General features: G+C 42.7%; 2 protein-coding genes across 3 annotated transcripts; one reads left to right on the top strand and one right to left on the bottom strand.

Annotated features, from left to right (window-relative positions):
• Positions 1-708: 708 nt before the first annotated feature.
• PPIL3 (peptidylprolyl isomerase like 3) lies at positions 709-13,250 on the bottom strand. 2 transcript variants are annotated; one of them, XM_090045142.1, is made up of 7 exons: positions 13,112-13,250; positions 10,696-10,751; positions 6,670-6,744; positions 5,471-5,564; positions 4,729-4,796; positions 4,160-4,278; positions 709-3,430 (listed from the first exon to the last, which is right to left on the bottom strand). In XM_090045142.1, the coding sequence occupies exons 2-7, from the start codon at positions 10,696-10,698 to the stop codon at positions 3,304-3,306; spliced, it is 486 nt and encodes a 161-aa protein (XP_089901268.1). In that variant the 5' UTR covers positions 10,699-10,751; positions 13,112-13,250; the 3' UTR covers positions 709-3,303. The 2 variants fall into 2 exon arrangements, with proteins under 2 accessions (XP_089901268.1, XP_089901269.1); XM_090045143.1 differs by lacking the exon at positions 13,112-13,250 and adding an exon at positions 12,802-13,074.
• Positions 13,245-19,208, top strand: NIF3L1 (NGG1 interacting factor 3 like 1). The gene is made up of 6 exons (XM_090045141.1): positions 13,245-13,742; positions 15,416-15,584; positions 15,969-16,092; positions 16,531-16,669; positions 17,786-17,869; positions 18,881-19,208. Exons 1-6 carry the CDS (start codon positions 13,301-13,303, stop codon positions 19,063-19,065), a joined length of 1,143 nt encoding a protein of 380 aa, XP_089901267.1. The 5' UTR covers positions 13,245-13,300; the 3' UTR covers positions 19,066-19,208.
• The last annotated feature ends 886 nt before the right edge of the window (positions 19,209-20,094 follow it).

Below are 20,094 nucleotides of genomic sequence, written 5' to 3'. Positions count from 1 at the left end.
CCTTTTTTTTTTTTTGAGGGGGGGGGGAGGTTGCTCTCTGATCTTCCCTGGAGAACTTGTTTCCCAGAATTTGGGACTATTGCGTCCCAAAATAGTCTGGTGTCCCAAAATACAAATCATTGACCCTAACATCAAATAAAAATGGTGGAAATGCAAAATCTTTACCACAGACATCTTCAAAATATTAATCCCTGATGTAAAGTACACATTAAAATAATTTTAAGCTGTCCCTCAACATGTATATTCTTGCTTTCTTAGCCCTTCTGTCTCAGAAATTTTCAAGATCAAACTAAGCTTGAAAATGTGGGGGGAAAAAGATATAAAACACTTCTAAAAGCATTTATCAGTCTTTCTATATCACACAGTAGTAAAAAAGGTCACAAGACTGTTTTGCTTCCTTTGAAGGTCACCTTTAACCCAGATGTGTATGACAATTTAAACGTCTTGTGTCACAGGTATCAAGCCAGCACTATCCTTTACCCATCATTATGTCTCTGGTGATCAGCTCCTTTGGAATAAAATCACATGATTCTCATACTCTCAGACTGGGCTGTGGGTTGCAGTTCTGTGTCTGTTTGTGGTAAGCAGGAGATCCAAGCAGGAGATCTGTACTTGCAGGCACCTGCAAGGTTGTTCTCTCCAAAAGCAATGAGTGGTAAAAAGTAACCAGCCTACCTAAAACAAAATATTACTTATTTAGAACAAAAGCATTTTGGTAAAAAATGTATGTTTTGAAACAATTTATACATGTCCTTTTCCTTCAAGTTAACCATCTCCTAAATCTAAAAAGGCTTTATACACTTTTTAATATTCCCTCTGTACTCTTTCCTTCTGTGTCAGCCTCTCTTTCTATAGTTTCTAATAAATTACACTTTTCCCAACACTTCTGAGTGCCTTTGATTCTCTTTAGTGCTTTTGATGCTCACAATCCCAGTTGTGGCAAAATTTAAGTTTGCAGTCTATGGAATAACACCTCTTCTATTTAAAGGATAATGTACCAAACAAAACTAGAGATAAGCTGTTCGTAGTACAAAGCCTGTAGGCAAATACAGAATGGGGATTAATCATGCTTGGCAACAGTTCATATAGAACACTGATTTTGAAATTGAAATTCACAAGCACCCATTTTATGTCAGTGGTTGTCAACTGGGGATACTTGTATCCCTAGGGGTATTTGGAAAGGTCCTAGGGGGTACATGTGGGCAGGCAGGGACCGAGTGCTGCCACCCACCACCCCGCCCAACCCCCTCCCAGGAGCAGGGCCAGGGGGGAGGGGAGAGGCAAGGGCAGTGGCACCACCCAGCCAGACACAGGCAGGGGGAGCTCATATGCGTAGGCCGCCACCCCATGCCACTTTCCCACAGGGAGTCGCACATGTAGCTCCACAGGCTGCTGATGGGCAGCACGCAATTGGTCGGGTGCAAGGCCTGTCAGCAGCCTGTGGAGCTGCATGTGCGACTACCTGTGGGAAGTAGGGGGCAGTGGGTGGCCGCGGCTTGCGCATGCAAGGTTCGCCCTTCCCCCCTCTCCCCCCACTCCACATCTGGCTGCCACCAGGAGTATACTTCTTTAAAAAGGTTGAAACTCCGTTCTATGTGACTAGTTAGGAGTGGGCACGCTTTTTTTTCTTTTGTAGCACAGTCACATTATGGGAAGTGTTGAAACGATAGATGCAGGGGCAAGAACTCTGAGGATGCATGTGGAACAATGTATCCCTAATTTTTCTAAGTCTTATTCCAAAATACAAAGTTCTGTCAGCATGCACCTTTGCTGGTGTATGCTGCATCTACAGTGGGGGTCTAAGAACATTGCTCTCTTACTGAAGTAGCATTAGCCCCATTGTGCAGCTAAAGACTGTGTAATGAGGTCCACTGCCCTACTACTTGGGCATTGGATTAGCATATGATTAGCCTTTTAAGTGATGGGCACTGCCTACTTCTGGTTCTGCTTCTGGCTCATCATTCTAACCCAGGGACTAAGATATCTGGAGAGCCAGAGAATGAGGTAGTTCTGAAGAAGTCATCATGACTGCTAGTGGAGTGCTAGATACTTTGCTAGAGCAGAAGCTGCAGGGCATAATGGAGGGACATAAGTGCTAGAGTAAAAGATGAAAGAATTAGCTGCTATAAAGTACACTGAAGGGCCAGACACTGCAGAAGCAGGCCAGTAAGTAGCTAATGGTCTGAAAGAAATGGAGAAAGCCAGAATGGAGAGGTCAGGAAGGCAGGCCATTTTGTTTGTAATATACAATGAGTTAGACTGTTTCAGGATTATGGACAAGGCAAGAAGATGTTAGACTGGCATGATCCAAGTTGGGGTAATCATGCAGTTTAATACCAATGTTGACCATTGTTGACAGCACTCTGCATCATAAGACAAATGGTCATCTATGCATTCTGCACAGCAGTGATGTACAACACAGCCATACATAAGGGCAGCTGCTTTTGCCTGCTCCTTACTGCTGCCATTAATTATAAAGAAATGAGGTAAAAGATGCAAACAGCACAAGAGCTAAAATTTGAGTCTCTGACCTACTAAACAAGTGTCCCGCACTCCCCTGGACATACTGTAAGTCTTGCAGAAGGAGAATGTATTGCAATTACACGTTGAGTGGAAAATGAACACTTTATATAGCCCAATACTAGGGAAGCTTTATTTTGGGATGGAGCTGTAACAAGCAACATAAATATTTATATATTAGATAAATCTATGTCCAGGAGATTCATTGCAAGTCACTTTTTTCCCAGTTAAAAACTGAAGATCGTTTACTGATTTTCAACTCTTAAACAGTTATAAAATGGCATTTGTTAAACTGTTGTAAGTATTCATTGGTTGCACTGCTGAAGGGAAGAGCAGTTTATGGTCAAGTAGATTCCCAGGCAGGAACTTCTTTATGCAGGGTCTGTCTTTATCAGAGTGCTGTCTTCTAGCAAAAAGGCTAACTTAATTATTCTTAGAAAGGCATTAGGTAAGTAATGTTAACATGTCCTAGGAAAGACTCAAAAGAATATTTAGACAAAAACACAGTTTGGGAAAGGGATTGTGTATATGGTTGTTACGATTCTTTCCCTCATCTTCTCTCTGCATGTACAAAATAATAATACAAAAAAATTACAAACCAAAGTCTTGGCAGACTCTGTGGAATATCTAGATTTAAAAAATCCAGCGTTCATTTTTCCCACTGGGACCATGTCTGACGCTATCAGTTACTGAAAGTCCTGCAGTCAAGGAGTAAAGGTATGATAGAATGTGACTGACACTTCCAGTGTAAACATTGTGATCAGTAGTTAGTTTGACCAATCTCTACAGAGCAAAAGGATTGGCATGAATTGTGATGTCCTTAATATGAACGTCGTTAAGAGGTCGATAGGTTTTCTCATTCACTGGCAGCTTCTCCAACTCATCCAGGGTCTCCAAGCCATCAATTACCCTGGAAAAAAAGCAGAACAATTAGGAGATTCATAATGAAAGGTCTATTTTTTATACTCTAGGTATCTCAAAGTTCTTTACAGCAAAACTGTAACCTGCAAGGCAAGAACTGAGGAAGCAAGTAAGGCAGCATACTGTTTGGACAACTGGATGCTAATCTATTTTGAAAAAGAAATTTAAGTGTCCATGAGTGACTCCTGGATGATGATCAGACAGGAAACTATTGTAAATCAAAACAGAGGAACTTAAAAAAGAATAATAGTAATACTCCCATAATCGAAGTTCACACCTCAGCGTTCTTTCCCCCACATTTATTTATGCACCACCTTCCCTCTCAGAAGCTAAATTAGAATCAGCATCAGTAAAATTGGACTTGCAAATATGAGAAACAATAACTACAAAAACAAGCCATTCTGATCTACCCCATCTCTGCTCTGTACAAGACAAGCAAAATAATTAAGGGATCAGTCCATCATATTCTTACTCAAGCAAGCAGTCCTTACTATGAGTAACCATATTTAATTCAATAACTTGTAAGAGTAAAATAAAGGGTTTGCAGGATGAGGTTATATATTTAATGCTTTAGTTTAGTTTCACATTAATAATGCTTGTGAACTAACAACTACAGGGTATTTCAGACAAGACTGATTTTTACAGGTCTGTTATGCTTGCTCTGGTATAATCTCACTTGTAACATGATGATAAGGAGGTATATTGCTGAATCACTCACTTCCCAAAGACAGTATACTTCATATCCAGATGTGGCTGCTTGCCATATGTGATAAAGAACTGAGATCCATTGGTGTTAGGACCATTATTTGCTAAGGAAACAACTCCACGGACACTGTGCTGGAAGAGACCAGAAAGGGAAAATATGCATAAACACTCTTGCTTTGGTGAACACAGGACTGCGATACACATGCTTTGTGTATTGCAAAGGTCACTTACTTTATGCTTCAAGTCCCAAACTTTTAAAAAATATGAAACAAAAGTTGATCCCCTGCCAACTGCCAATCATGAACTACTACTAACTCCTCAAATATGCCCTGAGTTGAAATACTTTCCTTACTCCCAAAGAAGCATAAAAGACATCTCACAGCCATTCAAATTCTTTGTTCCCATAATCTGCAAAAATAGACACCCCTAACTTTGCCCCTTCCCAAACTATTGAGACTCCTGTATCCCACTCCTAGCCTCCAACAATTACCATCAGCCAGTTTTTCTGGTGCTGCTCTTCCTCTACTCCTTGGAATGCATTTTTGTTATGAAAAATGTCTATATTATAGAGCATAGAAATACCTTTAGGTATTCACTGAATTCATCTTCAAATTTCCTGCCCCAGATACTGCTACCTCCTTTCCCAGAGCCTGAGAAAGAAAAAAAGTGATGTGAATGTATTACTACTTTCTCAGATTGGGGAAAAAAAATCATTGTTGACTGCCATTTTCAGAAAACTCGTCAAATACACTTACATCAGTTGAAACACTTAGAGAACTCAGTCTACTGGGCCAGGGATTAGGATTTTGTTGTTTATACAGTATGTAAAACATACAAGGCCCTCATCCTGAATGGGGTGCTCATACATCAATAACACAATTTACAGAAAAAGGGACTGTTGACACAGATTCAATTCAATATGACTGAGTGGCAGGAGAAGTGAATCAAACTTTCCTCCAAATGGCAGCCACTCTGTGGTAGTTGTCCCAAATGCTAGAGATATTTTGAAGACAACATAGTCTTAGTATAGAAACAGGAACGCTAGTCACTGACTACCTATGCAACCTGTGGCAAATAATGGTGGTAATAATGCACATCAGCCATTATCTGATCAGCTTAAATTTGTGTAGAGGTTTGCATCTGAACTTAGCTACATGAGTATATTATTTTAAATCCAGCGTTAATGGCTGTTTACCTGAATTAAATATTTTTTCACAGAAACCTACCTAGATAATTACAATTTCTCTAAGCAGCTATGATGCATCTTATTTTCCTGCCAAACCTGACAGCACACACTGTATCAGACACTGATAGAAAGATTTACCTGCTGGATCCCCTGTTTGTACCATGAAGCCCTTAATATTCCGATGAAATATGCAGCCGTTGTAGTAGTTACTAGCACAAAGAGCCAGGAAATTCTACAGATGAAATTGCAAGAGTGCTCTATTAACAAACAATTCAGCAGTATTCTATTGTGTTACAAAACACCTTGTGGTATCCCAAAAGCAACTTTGTCAAGATTGGCAAAGCTAACTTAGCCCTTCCTACTTTGCAATGCAGGGAGATGCTGCCATCAGTCTTCTGCTTCTAGCTCCCGAAATAGTACAAATCCAGTTATCCAGGATCTCTCATTGTCTCTCCTTTCTTAGGACTTATAAATACAAGCTGTATTTCATTGTCTCTCCTTTCTTAAGACTTATAAATACAAGCTGTATTAATAACACAAGGTAAACTACTACTATTTTTCACATCAAAACCAATCCATGAGGGCTAGTGAAATTTCTGCAGACAATATATGGAGGAAAAGATCTAATAGAGACATGTGACTCTTAAATACAACACAGGCACAACACTCTTATACATGTAACCAGTGATGTATCTAATTTCAGACAGGGACTGCCCTCGTTTTATTCAGTAACAGACAAAATAGCAGGACAGATGCTGCATCACATTTATGTGCATTAACTCTTAACTGAAATCCACAGGACTACTTGCAGTATCTGAAGATATAAACGTGAATCTTTGCAGTTTTGTGGCCAAAGTTAGAAAAAAAGAAATTGCAAATCACTCCTGTACCCTGTCTGAGACAAGGGCCAGTACCAGATGCTGTAGAAGAAGGTGCAAGACGCATCATAAACAAATTAGGAATAATCTACATATATCAGAGTTTTTTTTCTAATTCTTGCTATAGTAAGTTGATTATTCTCTGAAGCATGCAGTTTGTGTCTTATGCAATAAGATATTTTCATTATTTACAAATCTTGCTAAATTCTTGGCCTTATTGATGTCATGTGACCATGAGTTCAACAGGTTATTCATGCACTGTATCAAAATTTACTTCCTTTTATCAGTTTTGAATGTGCTCCTTTTTAATCTCAATGGAAGCTCTTCTATTATATGGAAATGTACATGAAGATGCCAAGTTTACTTTTTCTCTACCATTCATTATTTTGTTTCCATCATGTCCTCTCTTATTTGTCTTTGCTGAACACTGAACAGTTCAAGTCTTGTCATATTACTCACTTCACAAGCCTTAGGAGTTCGTTCACAGAACAGCTCTATTTTAATATCTCCCACATCAGTGTGCAGAGTAACAGCCTGAGAGAGAGACAGAAGAAAATCATTAACCAGCCTCTTGACTTAAAAAAGGAAAAACCAAGTCTCAAGCCCTGCTTCATTTGCTAGTCACCCTGGACAGGTAAATGTTTCCCTGTTAACCATTATTTTGATTCCTGTTCATATCTCTGAGCATGCAATATTAAACTAGTAGCATATCTGGATTTGTTCCTATATTAGGTTAATTATCTCAGCCTGTACGTTGGGCATCTCAGTTACAAACAAAACCCTGAACTGCTTAAAAAAACCTGAACTGCTTTAAAAAAAAACAGTAATAAAACTGGGAACAATAATACTGACTGCATTAGAGCTTTCTCATTATGCTGTCCAGAAAGGCTATGAACAGATGTTGTCTTTAAAGCAGGAGTAGCTGCACCAGCATATGTCCCAGAAGAGCTGATCTGCTTCACTGGTGTTTACAGATGTTGCCAGGGCCCATTTTTACACAGGATCAGGCCCCTGATGCTCCAGGTGCCAGGCCCCAAGTTGGAACACAGCAGCAAGATACATGCACAGTGGGAATCCCTTGCAGGGGATCCTTGCATCCTGTGTTTGCAAGTGGGGACATCCCTATACAGATTCCCCTATTTGTAGATGTGTGTCCCAAGTTGGGGAATGGCAGCCTGATGCCCACACCATAGGAATCCGCTCTCTAAACACATGGGAATTCCCCTGCAGAGTATTCAGAGTAATGCAGCTGCTGTTCAGCCTGAGTTACACCCCAGGGCTACATTTTCATCTGTAGGAACACCACAAATAAAGTAAACTCAAAAGTAACATGGAAAAAGTCATGACTGTGAAGAGCCTAGCCAGTCACATCTCTGCCAAGCCATGACAAAAACCTGGGTTTATTCCAGTTTCGCTCAAAGACAGCAGTGCTTGTGGGGTATGTAATTCTGTCTATAACGGGAAAGAAAGACTTCCTTACATGACAAAACTGCAACCTTTCAGGTTACTTTAAAGACAGCACTAATGGGCTCTGAAAGGTATCCTATAAACCCCTCCCTATGAAGATGATGGCTTCAAAGTACAGTTCTCTTAGTAGCCAGTGGTATGTTTGATTATGCATTCTTATATACAAGCACAGAGCAAACTTTCAGGAAAGTGTGGTTTAAGCAGAGTGAGCAAGCATGTGCTGAAGTGGTGACTTTATTAGGGTGGAATGTGCTGAGAATTAAAAATAAAAAAGTAAGGTGAAACGCTAATATAGGATGAAAAATGGTTGTTAACCAACTGGCTCTAGGACATCTAGACAAGGCCAAGAAGAATAATAGAGTAAACAAGTATAACCAATTGTTTGGTTATGATATATCACCCCTTCCTCGAACCTATACAGAACATCCTCAAACAACTGCAACCCATACTAGAAGAAGACCCAATTCTTGAAGACATCTTCTCAGAACCACGCATCCTAGCCTTTAAACGAGCGCTGAACCTCACTAACCTCATCACCAGAAGAAAACATCCTCCGGCCCAAACACACTGAATGGATCCACACCATGCCATGAGAGAAATGTAAAACCTGCCAACATATCTCCACCACCCCCACAATTACTACACCTCACAACAAAACCATCGGCATTCCTAGATCTTACAAATGGACCTCCAGAAATGTAATATATCTCATCCAATGCACCAAATGCCCTGATGGAAAACACGTAGGAGAGACCAAACAACAACTAGGCACCAGAATGAATGCACACTGGAAATCTATCAAAGACAAGAATACCCAATTACCTGTGGGGGCACATTTCTTACAAGCAAACCAATCTCTCTCCAATCTCTCAGTTCTAATCCTCCATGGGAATTTACAAAACACTTTTCATAGACAAGCCTATGAACTTCACTTCAGCAACCTCCTGGATACAAAAAATAATGGATTAAATATAGACATTGGATTTATGACACATTATAACCTGCCTAACATCTAACTCTCCAGGTACCTCTCCACTATTTGCCTGCTACATTCATCCCCCTTTGCCCCGCCTCCCAGCCTGTCTCTCACCCACTGACTCCTCATTTTACATTTTCACTGAAGAGCACAAACCAACTGCAGATGCTTCCTCAGCCTGACAAAGAGTATTTAAACGCAAAAGCTTGCTAAGAAGAATTTTTCCAACTATTTGAGGTGGTTTACTAAAAGATACCACATTTACCCAAAGAAGCTTGTCTGCCTATAACCAATTTTTTGTGCTTTGGAAAGATAAAGTAGGCAGAAAAAAAAGGTGATTTACAGACTAGATCCAATTGGTTTTTGGAAGGGCTTTTAGGTGATATCTTTTATTGGACCAACTGTATAGCTGGGTGGGATGTTAAGAAAGCCTGGGGCAAAAGAGACTATTCCTTAGGTATTCTGATGTGAATGGAAATCTAGAGGGATAAAACAGAACAAGAGAGGGGTTGTTTTCTAGAGTTAACTAAGTCACTGGAGCCATCCAGTCCAAAGCATCTAAAATTTTGCCCTTAATATCCCTGTTGTAAGTATTCAAAGCAAACATTTGCAACAGTTCATAGAATCTTAGAAAATTGGGGTTGGAAGAGACCTCATCAGGTTACCTAGTCCAACTCACTGCTCAAAGAAGGACCACCCCCAAACTGTATCATTCCAGCCAAGGCTTTGTCCAACCAGGTCTTAATAACCTCCACGGATAGAGATTCCACAGCCTCTCTGGTTAATACATTCCAGTGCTTTCCTAACCTCCACATGAGAAAGTTTTTTCCTAACATCTAACCTAAACTTTCCTTTCTGCAACTTGAGACCACTGCTCCTTGTTCTGTCATCTGCCACCACTAAGAACAGTTATATCCATTATTAGTAACTGCAAAATAATACATGATTTTGAAGCTGTCTGGCGGTTTGCAGATGGTAGTATTGCTTTACTATTTCACAGAAACTCTCTTCAAGTAATCCACAGAGATATAATTATGTCATTTGATTTAATATAGTATTACAATCACTGGCATGAACTATCAAATACCAACATTGTATAAATGACATGAACTTCCAGCTGAAAGGTAGAAAAACAAACCAAACAACTGAACAGGAATACTCATGACCCAGGCTGGGCTCTGGATTATTCATAATTCGTTGCTGTCTATGAAAAACTCAGGGGGGACTTGGTGGCAGCCTAAAGTATATCAGGGCATACAGCAGGGTTTGGGGGAGCATCTAGTCAGCAAGGCCCCTAGGGCAAGACAAGAAATAACAGGCAGAAACCAACTGAAGATTGCTTCAGGCTAGACACAAGGAAAAAGTTCTTCATAAGCCAAGTGCTGAGGGTTTGGACCAGGCTCCCCTAAGAAGTGGTACAGTCACCCACCCTAGTAATCTTCAAAAAACATCTTGACCCCAACAGTCTTTCCTGCCCAAGTGCAGGAGGGCTGGACCCAATGATCTGTAAGGGCCCTCCCAGGCCCTAACAACTATGAAACTATGAAAAAAAAATGCTATTTGTTAACTTTCAAGATCCAATCAATTACCCACCTGTTAGTGACAGAGCTAGCATTTCAGAGCACACAGATCATTAAATCAGAGTGTTTATAAAGAATAACAAGCTAAACCAGAGTGAAGACAAAACCTCACTCATTGTATGAGACAGCTGTATGGAAAACAATTATAAAAAAACAATGCAATATCTGCATGTTTTTACTATATTTAAATGTAAAGAAGGGAAGCTGTTTAACTGGAATTTCTGTGAAGACAGTTTTTCTATTCTAGCTCAGATATGCAATATTAATTATACAGTTACAGTGAGACTGACACCTTTGCTTTTCCAGAGCATATTGTACAGAAAACAACAAAACAGAAAGTTGAGATTTTTACAATATTGAAGTAATTGTGAGATTATCTGGGACACAGAGCATCTGTCCTATTTTCAAGAAATACCAGTCTCACAAAATGTAAAAATATATAAAAACCCCTTTCTGCCTCACCATCCCTTCTCATTAGGTGTCCAAGTGTCCAATGTGCAGACATGTGTAATGGTTTCCTGCAAAGAAAGTACAATTATTTTAATTCCTATTCATCATTTCCTTTTAATTCTAAAACTCACTGACATCTACATTGTGTGGCTTACAAGCATTTTAAAAAAGCCGCGCATTACTTTGAGAGCTACAAATTAATAGAAAAAAAGTTCTTACAGTTAAGAGACATATGAAAAAAATGCCCTTTTATATGATGAAAGACTGAAAAAATTGTGACCAGCATAGAAAGCCAGAAGGGACCTTTTTTGACCTCCTGTGAAACACAGGCCAGAAAACCTTATCCACCTGTTACAAACTCACACCCAAACGAGGAAAATTTGGGGCATTCAAGGAGTGTCATGTATAGATGTTTTCCTGAATTAGAATCGCTAATATGGTGTTGGGTCTCCGTAGCCAATGTTAAAATGTGTTTAGTTTTTATTACTTCTATGTTTCCATGAACCATGATATTAGATGTAGCTGTATTTTTGTATTTTAAGCAGGGATCCTGGTTTTCTATTTAAAAATCTCAAATTCTCTAATTAAAAAAATCCCACAAAAATTCCAAATGATCTGATTAAAAACCCCCAAATCAGTGTTTTTTCTGTGATTAAAATGAAACATCACTATATATACAGGCATTAGTTGAACACAATGTTTTATTAATATATTGACAATTTAAAAGCAATTTGGATACCTACCAATGCCTCAATCATTATAATAAAGTCTAAATATCTATATATTTTGGCATTTGATTTTAGTTTTTTTTATCACGGAAAATCAGAGCCCCCCCCCCCCTTTGCTCATCAGGACACAAGTCCAACAGCAGCTGTTCCTCCCTGCTGCTTTGTGGCGCTGAGCAGCCCTGATACATCAGTGCCCTGCCCCTGCCCATTCTGTTGCCCCTCACTCCCAAGCAACAGTTCCCACAGCCATGCTGGTGTCCCTCACTCCCATTCTACAGCCCTTCCAGTGCCCCTCACTCCCAGCCCACAGCCCCCTGGTCCTGCCACTGCCCTTATTCCCCTGCTGGTGCCCCTCACTCTGAACCAGAGTTCCCTAGTCCTGCCAGTGCCCTAGTGTGTGGGGAATAGGGTGGGTGTGTGGAGGCGGGGGTGTGGGCACAGGTGATATGTTAGGGGACATGGGGGAGCACAGGCAATGTGTTGAGGGGCAGGGGAGGGCACATCTTGGGGGACGCAGAAATCTGGGAGGCATGCGCCTCCAATTCCTCTTCCCAACTGTCACCTGTGCTCCCTGCCACTCCCCGCCCCCCCACCTGTGCCCACTCTCCTCTCTTGTAGACTTACCTGGAGGGAGCTGCTCTCCACCACACTGCCTGGCTGCCACATGCAGGTGTGCGCACACGCATGCATATAGCACCCTCTACCCCCTGTATCCAGCTCCTCCCAGTCCCAAGCAGCCCATTACAGACTGGAACTCTGCCAGTCTACAAGGGGAAACCTGTGGTTTCCAGGGTTTTTCTCCTTTAAAAGAGAAAATCTGTGTTTTTGCACAGCAAATGGGAAACTCAAATCCCTGTATATAAGGAACTCATATAAGCCTGTCAAAGGATTATTGATTAGCTGTCAGGATAGATAAAAACTATTTGCAGCTAAGAGGAACAATGCTTGGTTAGCTGAGGAAAAGAAATCACTGAGAGTTAATATGAAAGATGGCTATGCAGACATGAGCTGAGCTGAGATATGTGAGCGGAGACCTGTTCCCAGACAATGGGTGTTTACATTTCAAGCAGGAAAGGACTTAGCTGGGGGAAAGTCTAATCAAAAACCTTTAAATAAATATGGGTATGAGACTGTAACTCTCTGTTATAAGTGATAGCTAGGGATACTGGATCAGGTGTCTGAAAGGATGTAAATATTTCTTAGGTAGGACAGCATCAGGAAAGAAGTGTACTCTGACAAGCAGGGCTCATGCCAGGGGTGTCAAGCATCCAGCCAGGGGGCAGGATCTGGGCTGTGGAGCTGGGTCAGGGTGCTGCTTGTGGCCTGGGCCAGTCTGCGGAGCTGGACCCTGTCCACAGACCCCCTCCTCCCCTTCCCTCCTGTACCTGACCTGGCAGCTGCTCCAACCAAGCTGGGCCCTGCCTGCACGTGGCACACAACCCGAGTGGCTGCGCCGGGGCCGCGTGTCAGCCAGGCCCTGGCCGGGCTGTATCACACAAGACTCCTGCTCCAGCCGGGCTGCGACCCGTGCTCACGAGGCGCTCGCACCTGCTGTGAGCAGCGCGGTGCCAGGAGGGCACTGGGGCGGACAGGCCGGGCAAGGGAAGCGGGGAGGGAGGCCCCGGCCTACACTACACGTCCTCCGCCGCCCCGTCCCCCTGGCTGAGCGAGGCGCACCGCGGGGACCCGCGCGCACCTACCTGCGGAGAGAACCAGTTGCAGTTGGATCGAAGCGGCGCGCGCTGAAGGCGAAAGCGGGACCAATTCGGGGGCGGACCGAAGCGGCGCGCGAGGACGGGGAGGGAGGGACCCGATTCGGGGTCGGACCGGACCAGGCCGGGGGCGTGGCCAGCTGAAGCTAACCCCACCCCCGTGCCCGTCAGTCGCGCATGTTGGTGCGGCCTTGCTTGCTGCAGCGGCTCCGCCGGCGCCTCCCGCGCGTGGGCCCCGGTCCCGGCCCCACGCGCGGCGTCATGGAGCTGCGGGCGGTGGCGGCGGCGCTGGACGCTCTGGCGCCGCCGGGCCTGGCGGAGAGCTGGGACAACGTGGGGCTGCTGTGCGAGCCCAGCCCGCCGCACGCCGTGCGCACGCTGCTGCTGACCACCGACCTCACGGAGCCGGTGCTGGACGAGGCGCTGGCGCGGGGCGCGGAGCTGGTGCTCGCCTACCACCCGCCGCTCTTCCGCCCGCTGCGGCGCCTCACGCCCGCTACCGGCTGGCGGGACCGGCTGTTGCTGCGGGCGGCCGAGAGCCGCGTCGGCCTCTACTCGCCCCACACCGCCCTGGACGCGCTCCCGCGCGGCGTCAACGCCTGGCTCGCGGCCGCGCTGGGTGAGGGCTGGGGCGGGGCGCGGCGGCGGGAGCCTAGAAGGGGCCAGGGGCTACCCCGGCGCTGCCTGGCTGGGAATAGCGGCTGCTGCTGGATGCAGCCCGCAGACCTCCTCCTCTCCCCTCTCGGACCTGGCCTGGCACCTGCTCCAGCCGGTCTGGGACCCCTGCTCACTGCCCCTTGAAGGTGCTGTGAGCAGTGTGCGCTGCAGCAGGTGCTGTGTGGGGCATGGTTGCCAGGCACATGGTTTTAAACTTTGAGAGGGAGGAGTAGGACTCAAAGGAGGGTTCAAGTGCACCAGTGTATACCCCTCCCCCCACCAGATACATCCCAGGATCCTGCTTTGAGGTGACCACTGTGCTAGATGTAACCTGAGGCCCCTCCTGGCCCTACTCTCAGCCAAAATTGCAGCAAGACATTTCAGCCTGGAGGTGAGGGAGAACTTTCTGGGGTTTAGCTGCCAGAACAGCCTTCCCAGAGAAGGTGTGGGATCTCCATCCTTCGAAACTTTTAAGAGCAGGTTAGAGGGGAACCGTGCTAGATGTGACCTCATAAGTTCCTTCCAGCCCAGCTGTCCTCTGCATCCTAAGTTGGTGTGTAGGCTGCTGGCTAAGTGCATAGACCTGGATCTCATCTGGGTTTCTGGTTTAGGGAAATGATGGGTGCAGGATGGGCATGTGTTTTCCCCCTCCCTCCCCCCATTACAAAAGGTAGAATGTTTATTGTCAGCTGAAAATGCCCTGATGCATTTTCAGTGTTACTTGCTTGGCCTTGGTCTTCGTAGGGTACGAGCACTTCTCAGTCATGGGTTTCCTCCTTCATCAGGTAGTCTTTATGGGACAAAAGTACACCAAAGCTTAAAGGACATGTCCAAGATCAACCAGTTTAGTAGTGACAGATCTTCCAACTCCCAATTCCATTCCTTGATGATTGATCATGAATTGTAGGCGCTATTTAATCGGGCAAAGGGGCGTAACCTAAGGCAGTATGTAGTGCGCAAGCTGTCTGATGTGTAATGCTAGGCCCAAAAAAGCACCAGTAGATATAATCAAAATGAATAGTCTAGCACCTTCCTTGAGGGATGAGCCTTGGTTTTATTTCAGCTCTGATACAGTTCTGTTATTCAGCACATCAGGATGGGAAGCACTGCAGCATGTTTGAGTGTTCTGGCAGTAGTGTTAAGCCATAGACTGCAAGATGTTCTGGTATCTTCTGACTCATGAGTGCAGTTCCGAGTATAATAGTCATTTGTGTTATTATTGGGGTGGAGAAACGTGGGAAGAGACACTTCCACTAGAACTTGATAAAACAAATTTCCCCAGCAATACTTGCTTTCAACTTAAGAAAGAGCTGTATATTTAGGAGCAGCAGGAAAATGTTGGCTAAGAGTTAACATGGAGATCTCCCTGTAAGATGCACATCTAGCCATGGAAAATATCTTTCTGAATTGAAACTTCTGCTCTGAACTGCTGTGTTATTCTCACAGTATTCAATTCAACCTTCCACACTCGAATTTCAGCTATATAAACCTCCTTGTAGATCTTGATTCTTTACTCCTAAAATTGACTAATAAATCACAGGCACTGTATTTCTCTAGACAGATCCTCAGTGGTAGGGGCCATTTTGTTGTTTTTTTGTTCAGTATCATGAACTGCTGGGTTGCATGTTCTCTCAGGTGCCTCTACCTCCTCTGTCCCAATACAACCATCGACTACTCTAACATATCCAACTAAGGGCAGTCACCGAGTGGAGTTCATTGTGGGCCAGGCTGAGCAGCTGGAAGCTGTCCTGGCCAAAGTGCAGAAAATTCCAGAGGTTTCATCTATTGTGACTCTCCCTGCCAGGTACTGCATGTGGCACTCTGGGTTTTTTTCCTGCTGCTTTGAAAAAATAAATACCATTGACATGTCACTCTTTTTTATCATCGTTTGTTCTTTCTAGTCAGTCTGCTGGTCTTACGTGATCTGTTTAGTGATATTAGGATTTCTTTGTAGCATGTCATTTTGTTGATAAATGCCATCCTTTTTTCTTTTTTTTCTTTTTTCTTTTTTGGAGGAGAGTAGGGTTGCCATTACTGAGTCTATAAAAAAAGCATTTCTTGAGCTGTTGTCTCTTCTATTTTGCATTGTTACCTTGTCCCTTCTACTCTTAATAGGAGAGCTCTGCGTTCTGTTCATTAGATTCTGACATCTTTAAAAAAAAATAATAAAACCATTGTTATTTTGCAGGGCTGAAGGTGAGGACCAGACACGAGTCAGTCTGAACTGTACTGAAAAGGCAATGCAGGATGTAATGTCATTATTATCCCAGAATGGTCTTTATCACATGACTGAGATCTTGTTGTTACAGAAGGTAATACACTTTATTGCTGTTCCCCCTTTCACTGAATTGCCTGTAATGTTTGTGAAAGGTGCTAGGTTGCTGGCTCTAGAGAGTAAAATGGCTTACCCCCAGAACAAGAAGAGTATTGGCAGTAATGCAAGCTTCCTTATGCTGCCTTTTCTCAGGTTTCCTTACCACTGACATTAGGGCACTTGAGAGCACTTATGCTTCACAAAAAAAGTGAGGCTAATTGTGTGGCCTGTACTACCTCTTAACCTATTTGCGGCATCTAGTGCAGACAGGCTCAATGGATTACCTTGTCCTTTCAATCTTTTGTGAAGTACGTAGAAATTCTTTCTCTATGTGGTTATTTCCAATGTACCCCTCAAGTGTCAGTTCCTGTAAAGTAAAAATTTGATTAGCTGGCATGAGCTTTCTCATAGTCATTAAACATTGTTTTTTTCACAGCCTCTGCTTCCACAGACTGGAATGGGACGTCTATGCAAATTGAGCAAGCCAGCTTCCCTGTCAGCCTTAACTGAACGAATCAAAAACTACCTAAAATTGTCTTACGTCCGCCTGGCCCTTGGTGTGGGAAAGACATTAGGTAAACCTACAAGTATGACTTTTCACCATAATTGGTGCCCCTTGGATACAATTAGCATGCACATGTATGGGAAAGAGACTGCTGTATCCTCTCTTTAGGACTGGTATGATTCCTTGTGTGAAATAGCTGCTTGTTCAAAGAACAACTAACTAATTTAGTAATTACTATGCTACACAAATCACTGAAAGTCTGCTCCTAATGTAGTCTGTATTTTAAGGTGAGTTTTGCATTGCACTGGTCATCCCTGTGAAGGAGGAAGTACACAAGCTAAGTATGCATTAGCTTTTTCATGGTTTGTACGGTGGTTTCTCCTGTCTTAAACTTTTTCCCCAAGGTCTCTGGGGACAAATGTTACCATGAAATGATAATTCTAGAGTGAATACGTAGCAACATAATTGAGACTTAAAAACTATAGAATCCTTAATATTTCAAGCACATTTTAGCACCTTGCAAATGTATATAAATATCCATGATTAGAGGGGCATAAACTGAGGAACAGAGAAAGTGATATGTCCAAGGTCAAACCATGAGGCAATAGTAAAACCTAGAAACAGAGCCCAGATCATCTTTTTACAGTTTTCAATCTTAACCTCTATAGAAATGCTGTCATTCCTCAAGAGGTATAACTTGTAAGACTAGATAACCTTTCCTTTATAATCTACCTGTAATGCGCAAGTATGTTTAAACTGAAAAATATATTTTGTGCAAGTTATTCAGAAACTAGTCACTGCTTTTAAAGTGCCTAATTCAGGGTGTGACTCCTACTTCAGACAAGTCTGAAAGGTGTAGTTACCAAACTATAGTGGCTAGTAGTGCCATGTAAAAGCATCTTACTTTCTCTGTGCACCAATTCAGAAAGCTTCTCGTAGCATGCAGGATGGAGTGCTGAGTAGTTCATGCATCAACACTTTCTAGTGTTCAAGGCATCTTGCTCTCTTTCTAGAGAAGTGGTTGGCCTATCCACCTCCAAATTAGAATCCCTTTCCTTCATCCAACACGTTTCCACTGGTCCCAAGAGCAAGACAGAATGTTAGCACTTCAAATTATCTTGTCAGTGTTGGCATCAAGGCTGAAGGACAGGGTGGGAATTTAATTGTGGCATTTGTTATTCTGCAGAATCCCAAATAAGGACAGTTGCTGTGTGTGCTGGTTCTGGAAGAAGTGTCCTGCAGGGTGTGGAAGCTGACCTCTATCTCACTGGTATGAGACCTGTTCTTGTTGCATCCTTTTTTTTATGAAAATATTTCTTAGACAAAGAGTAGTCTGGCTGCTGAAGGAACCTGCCATGACAGGGCATCAGGTATCATTGCTGAATAATCAGTTACTAAAAGAACAAATATTTTGAAGAGTAAGATGGGTCTACTGCTGAACTGTTCATTGTGTCAGGTACAATAGAAATGCTGGATAGGAGAGACTTTTTCTGTATTCAGTGAGGAGAGCTTACCGGACTCCCAAGACTAGTTCACTTTGAACATTCATTTATGCATGATAATATAGATGCCTGTACTTAACCTGTCTACATGCGTATACATCTAAATTTATCAAAATCACGGGGTAAGTGTTTCTAATCACAAAGTGTAAAATAAAATAAAATAAAATAAAGCCTCAGGCCTGCATACAGGTACAGCCTGCAGAGCTCTGCCAGCTCCAGTAATGATCCATAAGGGTGGGCACAATGAACTGCAGCCAGAGCCAAGATGCAGGAAGAGAGAAAGTACAATAAAAAGCTTTTTTTTCTTTTTCTTTTCTTTCTACAAAGAATCCTGTGGGTGAGAAGTGCTCAACTTCCTTTTAGAGACTTAATTGTTGTGCATCTGGCTGAACCCCCCCCTCAAAAAACAAACAAACACCTTACTGTTCACAAGGAACTAGTTAGCATTTGTATTTGAATACATCTAGGATAAATTACAAAATATTCTGAAAACCAAAGTTAGACATTTCCCAAAGATTTAAATGTTCCATGTTCAAGATGTTTATAAAAACACAAGAAGGTGCATTCATTAGAACCTCAATTTAAAAAATGAGGATTCAAAATAGAGGAAGAATGCAAGTAGAAAGGGTGAAAGAATTTTTATTAAAAAAAAAATAATTTTTATTCTTCTTTCTGGTTCACTTAAATTATTATTTGATGTTATAGATTATTATTGTGTAGTGAACTGCAAATACTGTAGTTTTATGTACTGTATGGGGTATCTCTTCTCATGCTGACAGGAGAGATGTCCCACCATGAAGTGCTGGATGTTGTTGGCAATGGGATAAGTGTGATTCTGTGTGAGCACAGTAACAGTGAGCGAGGCTTCCTGTTGGAGCTGCAAGACATGCTGGTCACCCACCTAGAAAATAAAGTTAACATCATTGTGTCAGAAATTGATAGAGACCCTCTTCAGCTGGCATAGAAGAAAGCAAAGTTCACTGCATGGAGTCCAGAATGATTGGACAATACTGTGTCTCCTATGCCTTAGGAAATATCTGATAAATAAAGAAAAATACTGTTTGTTTTTTTTCAGGCTCACAAATTAAAGGCTTTTTCAATGCTTTACTCTGCTGGTCTTCACTAAGGATAGGAGAGAAAGAAAGTACATCAGCATTCTAGCAACATGTATTTGATATTAAGAATGCTTAAATTCAGTTGACAAAAATACAATAGCGAGGTCTCTGTTTTAAGTTTACTTCATTTTACTAGGGTTAGAAAGTTAGACCCAAATCACAGCTGGACTAGTGGCAGCAAATTTCCTCATAAACTTTAAACCATGTCCCTGCACTTTGGCCTTAGCTTTGTAGAAGGCAGCAAGAGTATTTAGTTGCAAAAACAGTGTTAATGTGATGCTAAGGCAGATTGTTTACATCTGCAAACATGAGAAATTTCAGCTTGTTTTCTTACCTGCATTGTAGACAGAGATTAAAATGCTTATGTTCTTATCTTTAAATGCTGCTTCCTTACTTATGGTAATAATATTATACCAGAGCTAGGGCTGGTTTTAATCAGTAATGTTTGCTTTCTGTAATTTTATTCCAGCTTTGACAGGGGAAATAGCCTCGAGCCCTTATCATCAATCATTGAGTCCAGCCCCTTGCTCAGGGGGCAGGAAGTCGTCAGCTGGGGTCATAGGACCCCAGCAAGATAAGCATCCAATGTAGGTGCTTGAACCACCTCCAATGGCAGGCTATTCCAGACCTTAGGGGCTCAGACAGTGAAGAAATTCTTATGTCCAGCCTGAAACAGTCTTGCAGTAGTTTATAACTGTTCAAACTTGTCACCCCTTGGGGTGCTCCAGTGAACAAATGTTCCCCCAGATCTTGTGTACACCCCTGATAAACTTATAGGTGGCCATCAGATCACCCCTGAGCCTGCACTTTTCTAGGCTAGAGTCCCATAGCTCTCAGCCTGTCATTGTAAGGTCTGTTTTCCTGACCTCTGATCATGC

The sequence above is a fragment of the Crocodylus siamensis genome, chromosome 4 (assembly GCF_052110815.1).
Source record: "Crocodylus siamensis isolate JL-2025a chromosome 4, ASM5211081v1, whole genome shotgun sequence".
In the NCBI taxonomy this organism is placed as follows: domain Eukaryota; kingdom Metazoa; phylum Chordata; order Crocodylia; family Crocodylidae; genus Crocodylus; species Crocodylus siamensis.
The sequence above is the reverse complement of the archived record's forward strand: the minus strand, read 5'-3'. Positions and strand labels throughout refer to the sequence as shown.